The 16,251-nt window shown below is 40.3% G+C and overlaps 1 protein-coding gene across 1 annotated transcript in view; it reads right to left on the bottom strand.

Moving 5' to 3' along the window:
* The window catches only part of mmp15b (matrix metallopeptidase 15b), a 30,786-nt gene extending 17,178 nt beyond the window's left edge, over positions 1-13,608 (bottom strand). Inside the window, 1 exon segment of the mRNA NM_001104883.2 lies at positions 12,934-13,608. Within this exon segment, the coding sequence (NP_001098353.1) occupies positions 12,934-13,053 (120 nt within the window). The 5' untranslated portion in view covers positions 13,054-13,608.
* Positions 13,609-16,251: the final 2,643 nt, after the last annotated feature.

The following is a 16,251-nucleotide window of genomic DNA, read 5'->3' as shown; positions in this document are numbered from 1 at the left end:
ATTGTTACATTCAATAAAGTTTGAAAAAAAAAAGTAGTGAGCGCGTGCCGCGTGGTGCTCGGCAGTGAAAGCCGCGCGCGCGCAGGCGGGAGAGAAGGAGAAGTGATCAAAGGTTTCCCATAGAAACCCTTGAAGTCTGAACACAGGACTAGCAGAAAAACTAAATTATGAAGACAAGGTAAATCTACACGTTTTCGCAAAATTTACTTTATTGAAAAAGGTGAAGAATATATAAACCGTTAGATATTTTAGTGGCCCGAGCGGACAAGTGAAAAGTAAAGTCTTGTGGTCCGCACTGCTCGAAAAACAGGACCGGGCCAGCGGACAAATGGCTATGTCGAGCCCTGGTTATGTTTAATGTGAGTTATGGTAAATGGTAAACGGCGTATACTTCTTTAGCACCTTTATTCCTACAAGGACAAAGCGCTTTACAGTCACGACCCATTCACACACTGGTGGCTGTTCCGCTGCCAAACACAGGCGCCCGCCTACCACCAGAGGCAAGGTGGGGTTCAGTGTCTTGCCCAAAGACACTTCGACTCATGGGCGTGCAAGGCGGGAATCGAACCTGCAATCTTACAATCATGGCTGTCATACGTTGCCCTTAAGCCACGCTCTAACAGTTAGGCAGCATGAAATGCCACATGCGTCTCACTGAAGTGTTGACCACTACCGGTTGCCTGCATAGAAAAAACCTGTTTTGTGGGGGCCACCTGCGTTTCTCGCACATTTTTCACCCGCAGTCTGCCATCATCCACCTGTAAGGACGGTTGTGACTAAGGCCTTATTTGAAGTGATTTATCAAGCAGAGTTAGCTGTATTTTGCACTCACTTCAAAGTGACATCTTGATAAAAATTGTGGTTTTATGGAATGTCTGTGAATAGCAAACAACCTTTCATTTAATGTTTAACCTAAAGAAAACAAGTTACAGTTTTTCTGTTGACTTTGGCTTCGTGTCCTTCTCTAGACAGGGTTTCAGTTGCCCACCAACATGCACTGGCATTACACATTAACCCGAAGTGTACATAGACACACCTGCAGGCCATATTTGTCCTTGTTACTGACTTTGTTTGAGGTTTCCCAGTTTTAATCATGTTCCTGTCACGGTGGATTTTGGACTTTGTTATTTCAGTTAACACCAGCGTTTAGTTGCTCTCCTGAACTCCTGGGTGCAGAGGGGGACGATCTCCATTGACTGCATGTGAGCGGGTGGGCCTGGGGGGCTTGGAGGTTAATGACAGATGGAGGGAGAAACCGAGATACTTGATCCAATCCCACATCATGCAAAGTCCATCCCACCTGTTTTATCGAAACCCAATCCTGCAGGCGTGTGCACGCACCGACTCCCACACAGAGCAGCCCTCTCATGCTGAAGTCTGGGACACCCGATACTTCCACACAAGCACACACTCCCAGTTTAAACAAAAAAAAGACTGACTATCGTGTAAGACTAGTGATCACACCCATATTTCATAAGAGAGACGAGTCCCTGACAAAGACCCTGCACCTTTGAACTTCAAAACCAACTCTGCACCACAAGTCCACGTGTCTTTGTGTTTAGCTAACTGGTTAGTGAGAAAAACAAACCACCCAGTGAATCTTTCACATAACCCCCCAACCCCCCCACCCCCTGAGTTCAAAGAAATCCTTTGATTTCCTCTGTTTATTTCCTGGTGGTTCAGTATAAAGATAAGGTCGAAGGTCAAATGTGTGTGTCTGTTTTCAAAGATAAAAAAATAAGGGATTATCAGCTCTTGTGTGGCCAAAACCCAAAACTTGTCAAGTCAGACCGAAGATTTCCTTTTCCATCAAACAACAGCGATCATTTTCCTTCATTTTCCTCTAATGTCTGCCCCGATCAATACTTCAGCCGTGATTGATACCAATAGCTGAGCTGAGTCTGACAGGCCCTGATAGCGTCTTCACTGCTAGATAAGCGCTCTCATCCATTAAACAAATGGCTTTTGTAAAACAGCAGCTTCTCTTTGTTTCTTCTAAGGCAGAGTCCTGACAAAAGAAATAACATTTCTGTGATCTCAGCTGAAAAAAAACAATAAAACTTATTTTGACTATCTCAGGTTCCTCAACTAATGGTCAGGCTAAGAGTTACTGTTTCTTGTTCATCTTTAATGTATTTTTTTACCAAGTAGCTGTGCAATAAACACATAGTGTGTGGTAAATGCTGACATTTTCATTTGTGTCTGAAGTTTGTTTTGCTTGAATGCACTTCATTATGACTGATAGGAGACAAAAGGAAGAGAGGAAAAGCAAAAAGGGTTTTAATTGTAATTATCTTAAAAAGCAGTTTAATTTCGTTTGATTCCCTCCACTTTTTTGACTTCCTTAAGTTTGTCCTTTTGTCGTACAAATACTGCATGACATTCTAGACTCATACAACCTTTTTAAACCTTTTTCATGCCTATTATAACTCATGTGAACCAAAATGAGAGGAGTTTAGAAAAGTGAAAATTTCATTTGAGGTTTTATGTTATAATGCAAATATCCAGTAGATAAAATTATAACAAAAAGACAAAAAGCAACACAAAGAAACATGAAATGTTCAGACCAGAAAAAGGCTAGATTAAGCCATTACACTATAAAAAGTTACACCATCAACGGCACCGATATACAATATACTTAACAAAAAGTAAATACCATAAAAAATAGATCAAACATGACAACACATGATAAATTAGATCGGTTTTCGTTTATTTTCAACTGTGGTATGTGTAGCAAAATGAAAAAGAAAAACAGGAAGTTCCCTAAAAACATTCTCAAAAATTACTGAAAAAATAGGAATTTGAGAAATTACTAAAAAAATGAATATAATAATACTAGAAACTTGGTCTTTGGTCCTCCCATTCCTGGTACATGTGAGACTTCTCTGGTGAAGACACAAACTCCTTGACACCTGACATTGAAATTAAAGTCAATAGTTTTGTTTGGGTGAAAACAACTGGCGATGGCGCTCTAGGGTTAAAGACTTGCATGAATAGAAATGTGTTTTTGAAATCATCAGCAAGGGTACACGGAACAGAAGTTTTTTTTCTGGATAATCTATCTTTCTCCCACAGAAAAATGTTGGCAGGAGGGAACATCTGCCTGCACGTCTGCCTAAGTGTAATCCCATGATGGACCGACCCGCCTCTCGCCTGTTGACAGCTGGGACAGACTCCCTGTGACCCTGACGAAGATGAAGCTGGGGCAGAAAGTCACTGCAGGAAGTTTTATGTCGCTGCAGCACAAGTCAGCTAAATTCTTATTGTGTTTCTGTTTTTTTTCTTAGGGACTATTTGCTGAAGTTCCTGCTTGGATCAGAGGAACTTGAGTGACTTTGCATTCCTTCCTAAGTGAAAAAATTGGTTTAACAGTTCAAAAAACCTGAATTGTTTCAGTTGTAATCACGTGCGCACCCGTATTACATGCACGTAACTTCAGGCTGCTTGTCAAACAGCAAAACCTGGATATTTTCTTTCATCAGGACCAAAGTGTTGTACGTTTTTATCATGCAGCCGATGATGATGTGAAATATTATAGAACGCCAGGCAGAGAAATGAAAAAGAAAAGTAAACACTGACTTTCCTCACTTCTTTTAAATCCTTATTGCACTTTCATGTATTGATTGCATCAATAACGTCAAGAAAATAAAGTCTACTGAGCCCACAAGCTGTGCAGCTTTCATAAGGATCTGCTGAAAAATAAGTTAATGTGTTGTTTTAAACGTGAAAACAAACATCTTTGTGACTGAATTACTTCCTTTGCTTTTGCAAAGGATTCTCCAGTGTCTCCCATCCTGACATAGATAACAGAAGAAACAAAGAAAATGTGTTTCCTTTGCAATTTGATGAATTTAGACAGTCCTAATCTGGGCTAGCATTGAGATATTCCCATTTCATTTCACCTTGGTGCAGCGATAGGGCGGTCGACCTCTGGTCGGAAGGTTGCAGGTTCGATTCCCACCTTGCCTGCCCATATATCAAAGTGTCCCTGGGCAAGATACTGAACCCCTTGCCTCTGGTGGAAGGTTGGCGCCAGTGTTTGGCAGCGGAGCCGCCATCAGTGTGTGAATGTATGAGAATGAGTTTAAGTGCTTTGGGCCTTCGAGGAAGGTATAGAAAAAGTATACGCCGTTTACTTTTTCCTATATTCAGATTCCAAAATATTCACATTCCTAATAACATTTGATCAAATACGCAGCTGGAGACATCCAACCAATGCTTTCAGCATCAAAATCAGGAGCATCTTTAAAAAAATAAAAGGAAAAGTCTGTCAAGCTTCAACTGAACTCAGCATGTTTGTAGTTTACGTGCTCATCAACAGGAAGTCCGAACATCTGAAGTAAAAGACGCTTGAGATGAAGACTCCACAAGGTATTTTATTGTTGGATATCAATGAAACGGGAGCCTGTTTTCTCCCCAAAGTTTAAATCAAACTTTCACAAACCTGTTTGCAAAAAAAAGAGCTTAAGGAGGAATTTATTTTAGTAACAAGACAACTTCTTTGTGTTGCAGCACAACTCTCAGCAGTGGAGTGAGGCATGTGTGTGTGGGGTGTGTCTGTGTGTAGGGGGAATGCAGGGGGCAGGAAGGGATGTAGTAAGGTCTGAACTGGAAGTGACCCCAGCTCACCTTTGTCTTCAGATAAGGAAGCTTAAAACATGCTGATGCACTTTTACACACCCAAATATGTGTGTGCACATCCTGTAACGCAACGCAACTACTTCTACTCACACAAACATGTGCGCATTCCCGGCCGGAGAAATGAGCGACTCGATGGGTGACTGCCCCCAAACTCCAGTAGCGTGTTCTCTGTGTTCAAACCAGAACCAGGTTTAATCCTCTGTATGCTTTGGAGTTTCACCAAACATGAATAATTCATGCCAGGATGGAGGCAACGTCTCCACATGTTCAGCAGCAACATTTGAATGAAATGAGATTTCTAAATTTAGATGACATTATATAAGTTTTCCTGGGAGTCTCTGAGCACAGCAGTTTCTGCTGCTTAAAACGGAGAAACTCCAACCAACACCTGCAGGGGCGTAAAAACAGAACTTCTGTTTTTTTATGAAGGTTTGAAATAATGCTTAAGCTAGCTTCTGACTAACTTCTATTTCTAAAACAATGCAATTTGCATTGTCATTGTGCTGATATTATTAAAAAAAATCTACATTAACAGCAGGATTTACTATCGTTTTCTTTTTTCAAATCGTTTTCTTTTTTCAAATCATCTTTTGATCAATTGTAAAAGCATTCCCAGTGGTCTTTTCATTATTGTTATGCCATCTTTAGCCAAACTGGAAAAAAAACAAAAATCCATAACTGAGCTATCTGTTTACACTCCAGCTATAGCTGGGGGCAGGATGGGCATTGATCACTGAGGTGATAATACAGGGGCCAAAAGTTACCCTGAGAGGGGGCAAACTTAGGGGGCCATGTATCTTTTTTTGTCATTCATTTAAAGAAAGACCTGTGACCTGTCTTGGGGGTACCCTGCCTTCACCTAAACGCTGCTTGGATAGGCTCCAGCAACCCCTTGACGTCGGAAGGGATTAAGCGGGTTCAGAAAACAGATGGATGGATGAAGAAAAACTGCACAAGAGCTTCTAATTGTACCTTTCCCAGCTGCTAATCCTTAATTCCTGAATGGGATCTGTCCTGTCGCTGGTTCAGCTGACTGTCATTTGCTGACTTCATCCACTGTAATTAGCCTGTATAAATAGACCAAATCATCGGTTTAAACTTCACCTTCAGTTAGCTCTGTTTCAAGAAAAGATCAAAATGAGGAGGATTTCTGCTTTTGTGTTTTTGGATGAATCAGCCAGGAGAAGGAATGCTTCACTTGGTTGAAAATACTCAAGTGCCTCAAACACACCACTTTCACACATTGGGACCAATCGTGAATTTGGTGGGGGGATTAGGACAACTAATCTGTGACCAAACCTTTGACAGCACATTCAGTATGATTTAGCTAAAGATGGTCAATCAGGTCTTGTCAGAATGGAATGGTACAACAATTTGATCATTTCAGAGTCTGAGAAGACATGAAAAAGCAGCAAAGGTCTGTCAGGGATCTGTCATCTTGAGTAACATGGCGGTTTTTAACCCTACAATCTTTGGAGAGTTTCATCCAAGTCAAATTCATTTTACTTTAAACTCTGAGTTGCAAACTAAAAGTAACTCAATGGAGTTCAGTTTCCATAGTAACAGCTAAAAGGGGATATTAAAACATAGTAAAGTCAAGCCCTATTTCTGAATGTTTAAAACCGTCCAACTTTACAACAGAATCATAATTCAAACTTTGTTTTAAAAGGAGTGTGGTCTTTTTATTTGATAAGTCTACTGGGATGTTGCTTGGTAAGTTGAAAAAAGATATGACATTTAGTTCTGAACTATATTTGGCCATAAAAATGGTAGAATCTGAAGAGGAGCTGAAAAATGTCCTGATTTCAGTTTAAAACAAATTGTGAACACGTCCCCCAACCAATGATCGATAAACCCTCAAAACATTCAACTCCAATCGTCTCTTGATCTGTTTTAAAAGACCCAGTGGTCTTGTAGTTATCAGTATACCATTTTTATACAAAATCCACAATCCTGTGTCTAGAAAAGAGTTTCTGCAGAGTGACAGCAGTGCCGCCCCCCGTCCTCTGTCTGTTGCATTGTGGCCCACCCAGCATTTTTTCTGTCTCAAATGAGCTTTTTTTCAAACTGCATTTTTTTATGTCTGCTCCTGATTCCCAATTATTTGAATAAAATAATACCCAGAAATGCAATTTTGACCTTAATTTTCTTCATATATGTCCTCCATCATGAGAAAAATCCCACAGGAACATGATAAAAACACAAAAAAAACACGGAAATGCATAAACAGACGGGGCCGATACAACATGAACGTGCAGCATCGTTGTTAGACGTTTATCTGTCTCAAGATTTTGATGAATATTTGATTGGATCATGTCAAAAAAAATAAAAAATCTATTCAACACCAACTCAGATCTGAGTGTTTGGTTTGTGCTGCCAGAAAGCTGCAGTGGTTCCTAATCCAGGTGTAAGTCAAGGACTCACTGGATTTCATGCTTAGTCTGCAATAGAGAAGATAGTTTTATCTGTTGAAAAAAGATCTCTTAAAAGCATAGGAATCCTTAAAAAGCTGCTTATTCCGTTAATACTATTGATTTCTGTTAACTCTTACTAATAATTCAAAACGTGTCGTTTATGAAGGATAGATGTAACATAACAGCTTCAGCAGATACTGAGAAGAAGAGAACTAACCAGCCTCCTCTAGGAGGAACCGGCAGGAGCATTTCCACAACATCAGATCTCCTCACCGATGTGCTGCAGCAATTCGATCAGAAGGTTAAATGTCTTTTGATGTTTGTGTCTTTATGGGGTGTTTGAAGGTGAATCCTCACATATTCTTCTTGTTCCATCCATCGGCGCAAGGCCAAGCTTTCAAAGCTGTTGATAAGATCTATGGAAGAACATGAACCCCCCACACCTTCAACTAAAACAGTAAAGCACTTGAGCCCGATCACTAACCTTCCTTCATCCATCAGGTGGGGAACAAAACAACACGAGGAATGGCCGACTTGTGTGCATGAGTGCGTGTGTGCGAGCTGGGCCTCGTCTGTTAAATGACCTCTCAGAGAGTCCTTGAGCTTACCTGCCAAAAAACCAGGCTGGGCAATATACAAGGAGTTGTAAAACCTGCCAGTGTGGGAGTGTGTGCGTCTACGTTTGTGTGTTCAATGCAATGTCAGCCAAGACACTCACAGAGCTTTTATTCTAAGTCTTGGTCAGCTGCCATGTCTCAGACGCCAAAATCCCACGAGAGGACGGATAACTAAGCGCAGGACTGGGACGGAAAATAGACGCAGACAAAGAGCCTGGAGACAATTGAATTTGTCTGATTTCAAACTCCGCCCCCAAACGTTCTTGGATTGAGATTAAAAACGGCTGCTGTTTGTAAATCACAGATGACTTTGGCAGGTCGCAGTCATTTAACCCTCAAAGACATAAAATGTCGCAAGCAACACTTAAATAACACAAACGCTTTGACATACAGCAACGCTTTGACCGTTTACACGATCAACATGAATCGGCCGATTCCACTCCAGTAAAGCAGCTTTGACTAATGGCTTTGCACCATTATGCCACACTTTTCACTTTTACATGGATTGCATAGGCACTTACCTACTAAAGTGTTGCATATCACTGTAAGGCCAGTTTTCTCTGCTGGGAATCTGCTGGATTTGTGTTGCGTAACGCATAAAGTTACGCTAGTCAAAAGACTTTCCACACTGGAGCTAAAGCTCCGGCGTTAAAGTAGTTTCCTGATTTTAGTTATGACACCATTTTAAAGTACAATATGTTAAAGACACAAAGAATTTTATTGACAATTTAATTTCATCTACAGAAATGGAAATAAATGGCACAAACATTGGCATACTTGCTACAGGTAGTGTCTGACTAATGATTTGCACAGAAAAGAAGAAGAGGAACAGAAAACACCATAGAAAAAGCAAATTAGGGCAGCAGATACACGGAAAAGACCAAGACACGCAAGGCAATCCATGCCTTTGAGAATAAAGGGTACATAGATAACAATAGCTACGACTGTTTCACTTCCTGTCCAGTAGGTGGCAGTATGTACTTTTACATTGGTTTTCCATCATAGATAAAGAAGGGTTTTGAGGCTTAGAGACAGTGTAAGTGCATTCCTCTTTCCACTATGTTGTGTCTTTTAGAGCACCTTAATGGTTACGGTTTTTGCTGTTCAGGGCCTTACTTTATGGTCAACGCTCACTGATCCCATCGAGTCTGTAGACAGCCGTAAACTCCACAGGACTGTTCTCTGAGCCACCTCTACAAAGTGACTCGTCATGGGTCACATAATCCTGGCCAAGCGCACAACGAAGCACTCACAACAGCTAAATGAAGTGCTCTTTGGGACAAAGGTACTCAGGCTGGATGTGGAGTGTCTGGTGTGAGTGGTCCCTAAGGAACGGGAATCCAAACAGAGATGGGAAGATAAAGCCTCACATCGCCTTGAGGCTTTTCTTCTAATTTTACCCAAAAAGATTCAGAGGGTTTAGTCCAACCAAGTAAGGTGTCAAATGAAGCCATAGTGACCTCTACTGAAGCTACTTCAATCCCAATAGCAATAAAAGTTCATAAAGAGCTATGTGGTCTTTACAATAAAATAAAATCGTCTTTATCTATCAAAATGCTTTATTCTGAAAGTACAAAGTATTTCCTGTTGCGGCCGTGCTGCTGATGGTGTTTCCTTGAGCAAAAATATAAATAAAAAAAGACAAACCTGAAACTGTTGATTATCTAAAACATTTACAACTGAATTATTCAGCAAAATAGGTTTAATAATAATAACAATAATGTGGCATAAAAGGTGTTCTAAAAAAAAGGAAAAAACAGGAATAATGTAAACAAATGAATGCAGGGTCTAATGAATGAATGAAGTACCTCAGCCAATTCCTGCAGGAACATGAATCTTTGTGATAGGCACAGCTAAAAGCCTGGGAGTTGGAGGGGTGTGGCCAGAGCACAAACACCACATTACGTGGACTCAAAGAGCGCACGAACAGGAAGTGGAAATAAATCACCAATTACTCCGGTTCCCACTTTGTTAGGCGCTCCAGCCTGCTGATCCACACTCTCCCCATCCTGTCCGATCACATCAGCATTTCCGTCCACATCCCGTTTCTCTCTCATGCATGATTTTTCTATCACGGCTCTTTTTCTCCAGACAAGAGGCTCCATTGTCCTTCCAAAGATGCCTTGGAGTCGCACACAGTTAGAGAACAGCTGCCACATTGAGCCGTCACATGCTGCACAGCTGAGATTGACCTCCTCCACCCACTTTCCACACCTTCATCTGGGTCATTTCTCTTAAAAATAGGAATTACAGGTGTCTCTTTTGACCTCTCCACCAGATAATCGCACATTCTGGTCACTGTGTGATAGCTGCTTTCTGTGTCTTCTGTTCTTTAAGCCTCCCACTGCCTCTTTATTTGTCCAGACAGAGTAGGAGTAAAGCCTTCAGCCCAAATGTGAACTGAGGACTGCTGCCCAGATGAATAAACTCCATGCTGCCTGTTTAATGTAACTGTAACTCAACCCAACTAATCCTGGTTTATTTAGAAAATACAGGCTACTTTTAAAATACACACTTATATTTCTAATACTTTATTAAATGTTTTATGTTTCCAAAGGTTTAACAGTTCTCCTATTATGATTGAAACTGTATCATGCAGCATGTTTAATAGAAAAAGTTTGAGATTTTTAAGGAGAGACTTATGAAAATTGGATTTTTAGGGTTTTTAACAAGTTCTTGTAGAACTTTTCTGATGATGGCGAACATATTTTTTTAGAAAATTCAGAATAAAATAGCCTATCTGAGTATTCCTTTATTCAAATGATCAGAATCAGGATCAGACGCAAAAATGCTGTCTGAAAAAAATCCTATTTGTTTTGTAGAAACTACAATGGGCGGGCCACAAGCTCCCTGCTTCAAGCTCTCAGCAAAAGGCAAGGGAGTGGAAAGGAGGGTGGGGTTGCTCCACCCTTTCTCAACACAACTTTTTTGGAGTTTTGGCTGAAAAAGGCATAATCATGATTACAAAACAACTGGGAATGGTTTCAAAACAGCAAAAAAATAATCGGAGTGGGTCTTTAAGCTCAGCGTTTAGATCTTTTTCACTAAACATCAGAGGATCATTCGCCTTTACTTCCTGAAGATGAGAGGGGGGAAGGAGGTTACTCTTTCCAAAATTACCCCAACAGTTTCACACCATTCCAAAGAAACATGCTGGAGGATGTCAGTCAGCTTCTCTGTCCAGTGTCAGAAGGGGATTTCACACTCAGCCTTGACAAATATTTCCCACCGTTTGCTGGATCGTTGGTACGTGGCTAATTTTTAAACTCCAATGGGATAAGAGGAGAAACAGGTGCACCTTGTTTGTTTGTGGCTCCAAATCTACAGGTTTGCTGGGGTCAGACAAAGCTACCCCTATGGAATAAAGATTTTCACAACAGGTTCATCCCAGATTAGCATGTGTAATGCTTTAAGAAATGATCAGAAAACAACAGATTTGTATCTCAGAGCTCCATGTCCTTGATATTTCATGCAGGCAGTCTGAGTGCCCCGCACAAATTTTCCCATTTTTAACTTCAGACAGCCCGGATCCACCCGTACGGGCAGTTGGGTCTAGTGTAGAAAACATCAACCATCCATAAAAACATTTAGAACGTTGACAACATATCCCAGCTGCAATTGTCAGGCACGGAGGTGGAGAGATCATAATTTGAACTGTGGCCCAGAAAAACCTCCAGTCATAAAATCAATAACAACCCTTTGTAAATGAAAAAAAAAAAAAATCTAGATGACTTTTCAGGTTCCACTAAATTACTTCATGGGCAATAACTTTTCAACAGAAAACTGAAACAGCCAACAAAAAAAAGATAAAAATCCCTGAAACTTTCAAAGATCTGAAGCAAAGTCTGTGAAGAAGGTCAGAAATGAAGACACGCAACAACACAAAACTCTCTTTTTCACTTGAGGACTATTTTTGTTCTTTTCTGACAAGTATATTCTTAAAGAAAACATTAATACAACAACAAAAATCTATAATTAATGCAACTTAACAGCAATGTGTTGATGGGAAAGTTCCTTACATGGTTTGTCTTATGTCATAGAGCCAGGAGTGTTCGTGTTGAAACATGTAAGTTTGTGTTAAAAAGCTGAAAGAGGGGCATTCTCCAGCTGAAAAGACTCCCACAAAGACACAGGATTCAAATCTAGATGGTGAATGAAAAACTCCATGAAAGATCAGTTTGGATGTTCAGGTTTCACTTCCTGTTTGTGCAGTTTTCTACTCACATATTACCCCTTTAAAATTGCAGGTTGTCGAGAGATGGCTCTTTATTTTACCAGTCAAAAGTCTGTATTTTTGTCAATACATGTACTTTTTCTCTTGTAAAAGAATGGGAAGGACTGCTTTTTGCAACAACATTTGAATCATCTGCAGGAAGATGAAAGTTCTAACTTAGTTAAGTTAAAAAAATTAACCAGAACTCGAATAATTCCTATTGCATTTGTTTTTTAATCTGTGTCAAAAAAACAACATTTCATTTCTGGTCACACTGTGAGGAAACACTTTGTGTGATGACTCAGGAGAACACACACACACACACACACACACACACACACACACACACACACACACACACACACACGCCTGTGTTGATGGCCAATTTGGAATCCCTGATTGATGAAAACCACAGAAAAACTCCAGAGCAAGCATCCAACTATTTTACCGGAGGTGAACCTGAGGTGAAGTTAAAAATATGAAGCAACTAAAACAAAAAAATAGGCAAAGACACAGAACAGAGAAAGAGAATTATCTCAACAAATTTCAAAAGTTAACCCTGGAGGGCAGGTTCAAATTTATCCCTGTTATTTTTAAACATTCCTTATTTTAAATTTCACATTTTCTATTAGAACTTTATAACTGCTACCCAAAATGAAAAAACAGAAAAAATAAATGATCAAACTAAATTTCGAAGCCCAAAAGAAAATTGATGTCTTTGTTCTCCAGGGTTAGAGTTCTCAGAAAATAGGTATTTTATAAAGTGCCTATACTTTTAAAATGAGAAAATGTTATACCTTAAAAGTATTGCAACATCAGAATAAAAAAGAATAATGCAAAGCTGAAGTTCAACCTTATTTAACTTTTGATTAAATGTTTCAATTTCCAGTTATCCTGTCTTTTAGGCATTCAGTTCCCTGAGATTACAAAATAGAGAGTTACATTTATCCATATATCAGAAGGACTTCTAACTAAGAACTTAGCTTCTGAGTTAATTAGTTTCTAAGTGGAACTGTTGGATTTGCATGATGACTCCTTTCTGTTTTACCTCTGCGTTAAAAGGGCTGCCATCCTCGGCTCCACGCGTCCCGAGCGCGCACAGCCAGAGCGCAATGAGGATCCGTCTCCAGGGCAACCAGAGGCAACTGTCCCGGGAGGTGGCGGCCATGGTCTGGGAAACCACCGTTGTTGTTCCTGCGTCTTCCAGCGCGAGGCTTTTCCGCGCTGAGTTGCGGGGTTGTGCGGTCTACGCCCTGCGTAAAACTGGAGGGAGCCGTGCAGCAGCTTAAAAGTGCACTTGCGTCCTGAGAAAGAGTTGCATCACAGCTTTTATGACATTTCAGTGAGTTGTCTCCATAATCACGAGTCCGCGCAGCGTTCCTCCCTCCAATTCTGACACTTAATCGCCGCCTCGCTTGTTTGTCTTTGCGCGACTGTTTGCAAACACAGCCTCATTTGCGTTTAGGCGCAAAATTTTTCCCAACTTTACCCCACAGCGTCCACCAATCCAGTCAAGGGAAAGGTCTTGAAATAATGCCTGAAGTTGAAAACAAAATACAGAAGTGGCAGACCAAATTTGGCCACATGTGACCTTCTCCTGCTGCTGGAGCACGTGAACTAACAGCCCCGCTGCCCCTGGAGTCCAGCTTTCCCTTTCCCTGCCCTGCCCTGAGCTGAGCCTGAGCGGACACCGCAACAGCTGCTCCGAGTCCCGCCTGAGACTGGCTCCGCTCCTCCAGAGCCGGCTGCTGGACTCTGCCAGCGAGGAACCAGCGTGACTCCTCCAACGGCAAGGCAAACAATGCCAGTGACGTCATGACTTTCAAAATAAGGGTCAGGATGGGAGCTGCTTCCAGCACTTCACTACATCCAATATTGAATTTACTCTTCACAGAAAAAAAAAATAAAATAATTGGAATGTAAACCATTACAATTTTTGGTAAAACTCTAACTCAACTAAATGTTGATTTTTTTGCAATCCCTTTGGTGTTATTGGACTTTTAAATAAAAATAAGTATTTCTGAATGTAATAATATTTAATTTTCTAAAAAAAATTGTAAACACAGTGGTTTTATTTGTTTAATATTTGCTATAATAAAATAATTAAGTGTGCCTAACCTAACAAAAAACAATATTTGGGGTAGATAACTAATAAGATTGACTAGCAAGAAGGCAATTTATGATTAAAAGAGAACATCTGTCAATGTGACTGGTAAATTTAAAACATGTTCTTTCATCCATGTGTTATAACATGTGATAACAGTGAGAAGGGCAGTGTGTTGAAATCTCTCTAGTCTGCCATACTGGCCAAAAACCTATTTTCTACATTCAAAATGTTTGTTTTTTCTATTTAAGCCTATTCTGTTTGGTGGAAAACACACATTGGATCTTTGCTTAAAGTCTGTTTTATGTTAATGTGAACCACTTTGATGATTCTGTGTAAAACTGTATAATAAACAAAACAAATTAAAACCTTCAGGTGGCTGTAATTGTCACGCTTATTTTATAATTAGCAGCGTATCCATTAGCATTGGACACAATTATCTCAGACCTATCCAAATGGGCTAATGGAGGGTACATCCAACACTGCTAAAACTGGCAACCCTGGATGGAACCACCCTCCCTCATCCTTTTATGCCTCCATAAAGTCCTAGTCATATTTCACTCCCACAATGCAAACCGGGGATGATCAGATATCAAACATTAAACAAAACAGGATGTGCAGTAAAACTCAATGCTGAGCATGATTCAAAAGGTTAATGGGAAACTTTAGGTGATCAGATGTCAGCATGAGAGTCTAAGTTAGATTTTCCAATTAACTGTAATATGATCCTGTTTTCAAAACTTTGGTGTTTAAACTAAACTCCGGTTCCCTTCGGTGAGCATAGACAAATGTAAACAAACATCTGAACAGCACAGATCAGACAAGATGGCCACCAGCTTAACGCCAGTCTCTCAACACCACCTTGTTGTTTTACATACATTTTCCATTCAATTCTGTTTGAAGATAAATCTGCCTCCTGCCTGAGGTTAGAAAAAAGGCCTTTTCTGAGTCCCACATTCCATTGGATATCATGATCAATGGACATAATTTATGGAAAAATGGAGACGGTGACAAAAGCATGTAAGCAAAAACATACAGACTTGCACACTTTTGCAGCACATTAAGATTGGGACAAAATTGTTTTTTCCACTATATTTTAGCAGAGCTGTGTCTTCTAAAACAAGTAAAATTAAAATATGATTATTTGCTAGATATATCATCCGCACGAAAAGGGGCACTTAAAAGCCTTAAATGCCCCCTTATAATCCAGATGGCCTTATAATGGATTAATTTAGCTGCAGAGACTTGTCCTGTCCAACAGCTGGGCAAACAGATAAGAGCTGAAGGCCTCTTATGTTGGACATATTTTATTTTAACAACAGCGGTTATGAGTCTTCTGACAAACCCGAGGTATGTCTGAATAAACCCCTTCTGTTATCGAGGCCAAACTTTATTAATTTCAATCATGTTTGAAAATCTTTTGTGTTGGACTGGACGGAAAAGGAAAGGAGGGAAGAAGAGAGAGGGATGTTAGAGAGAGGGGGGGAGATAGGAGGGTGATTATAGAAAGGGGGTGTAAAACCATGAAGCAGCAAAAAGCAACAAGTTTCTGGATGGTTATTGTGAGCCTGTCTATGGGCAACACCTCACATTTCTACCGTTGGGCTGGTTTGCTCCTTGCCTCACCTTTACCCATTTATACTCACAGTATGTTCCATGTGGCCAAAATCTGATTTTATAAGGGCCTTCAGTTGAAAGGACCCTATTATATTTTGGTTTAATGTGATTGGAAGAACCATCTTCTGATGGGTACATAGATGGTGTCTCTATCAGAGATAGGCTCTACACCAGGACCAGTTTGGTGTAGAATTAACCAATCCTGGAGCAGCCAATCAACGAGGTTTAGAAATCTGCAAAGTATGCCAGTGGATGCCCTTCTGCTGAGGTGTTTCATGCTCCACTGGAAGAAATGTCATTAAACCCAGATACTCTGAAGAGATTAAATTGTTGCCAGCTAAGGAACACCTTGGTGTCTTCACTGTGGAAATGATCCAAGTTACTTTGGTTAAACTGTCCCACAAAGCATCAGATAAAGGATGGATAAAGATCTACAATCATCTGTCCAGCAGAAAATGCTGTAAGTGGAAATCTTCTGTCCTGTTGTTATCAATAAATTCAATAATTATGCTATTTTAGTTAATTAATGGGAAGTAAAATGGGAGGTTTCAAGCGCAGGCATCCATTTTTCTACAAATCGACAAAGAAATGATTCATTTCTAAAATTGATTCAGCTTCCAACCAGCTGATTAACGTCACCGGCGC

This window comes from Oryzias latipes, chromosome 3 (assembly GCF_053564925.1).
Source record: "Oryzias latipes strain Hd-rR chromosome 3, Olatipes_Hd-rR_3.1".
Classification (NCBI taxonomy): domain Eukaryota; kingdom Metazoa; phylum Chordata; class Actinopteri; order Beloniformes; family Adrianichthyidae; genus Oryzias; species Oryzias latipes.
The sequence above is the reverse complement of the archived record's forward strand: the minus strand, read 5'-3'. Positions and strand labels throughout refer to the sequence as shown.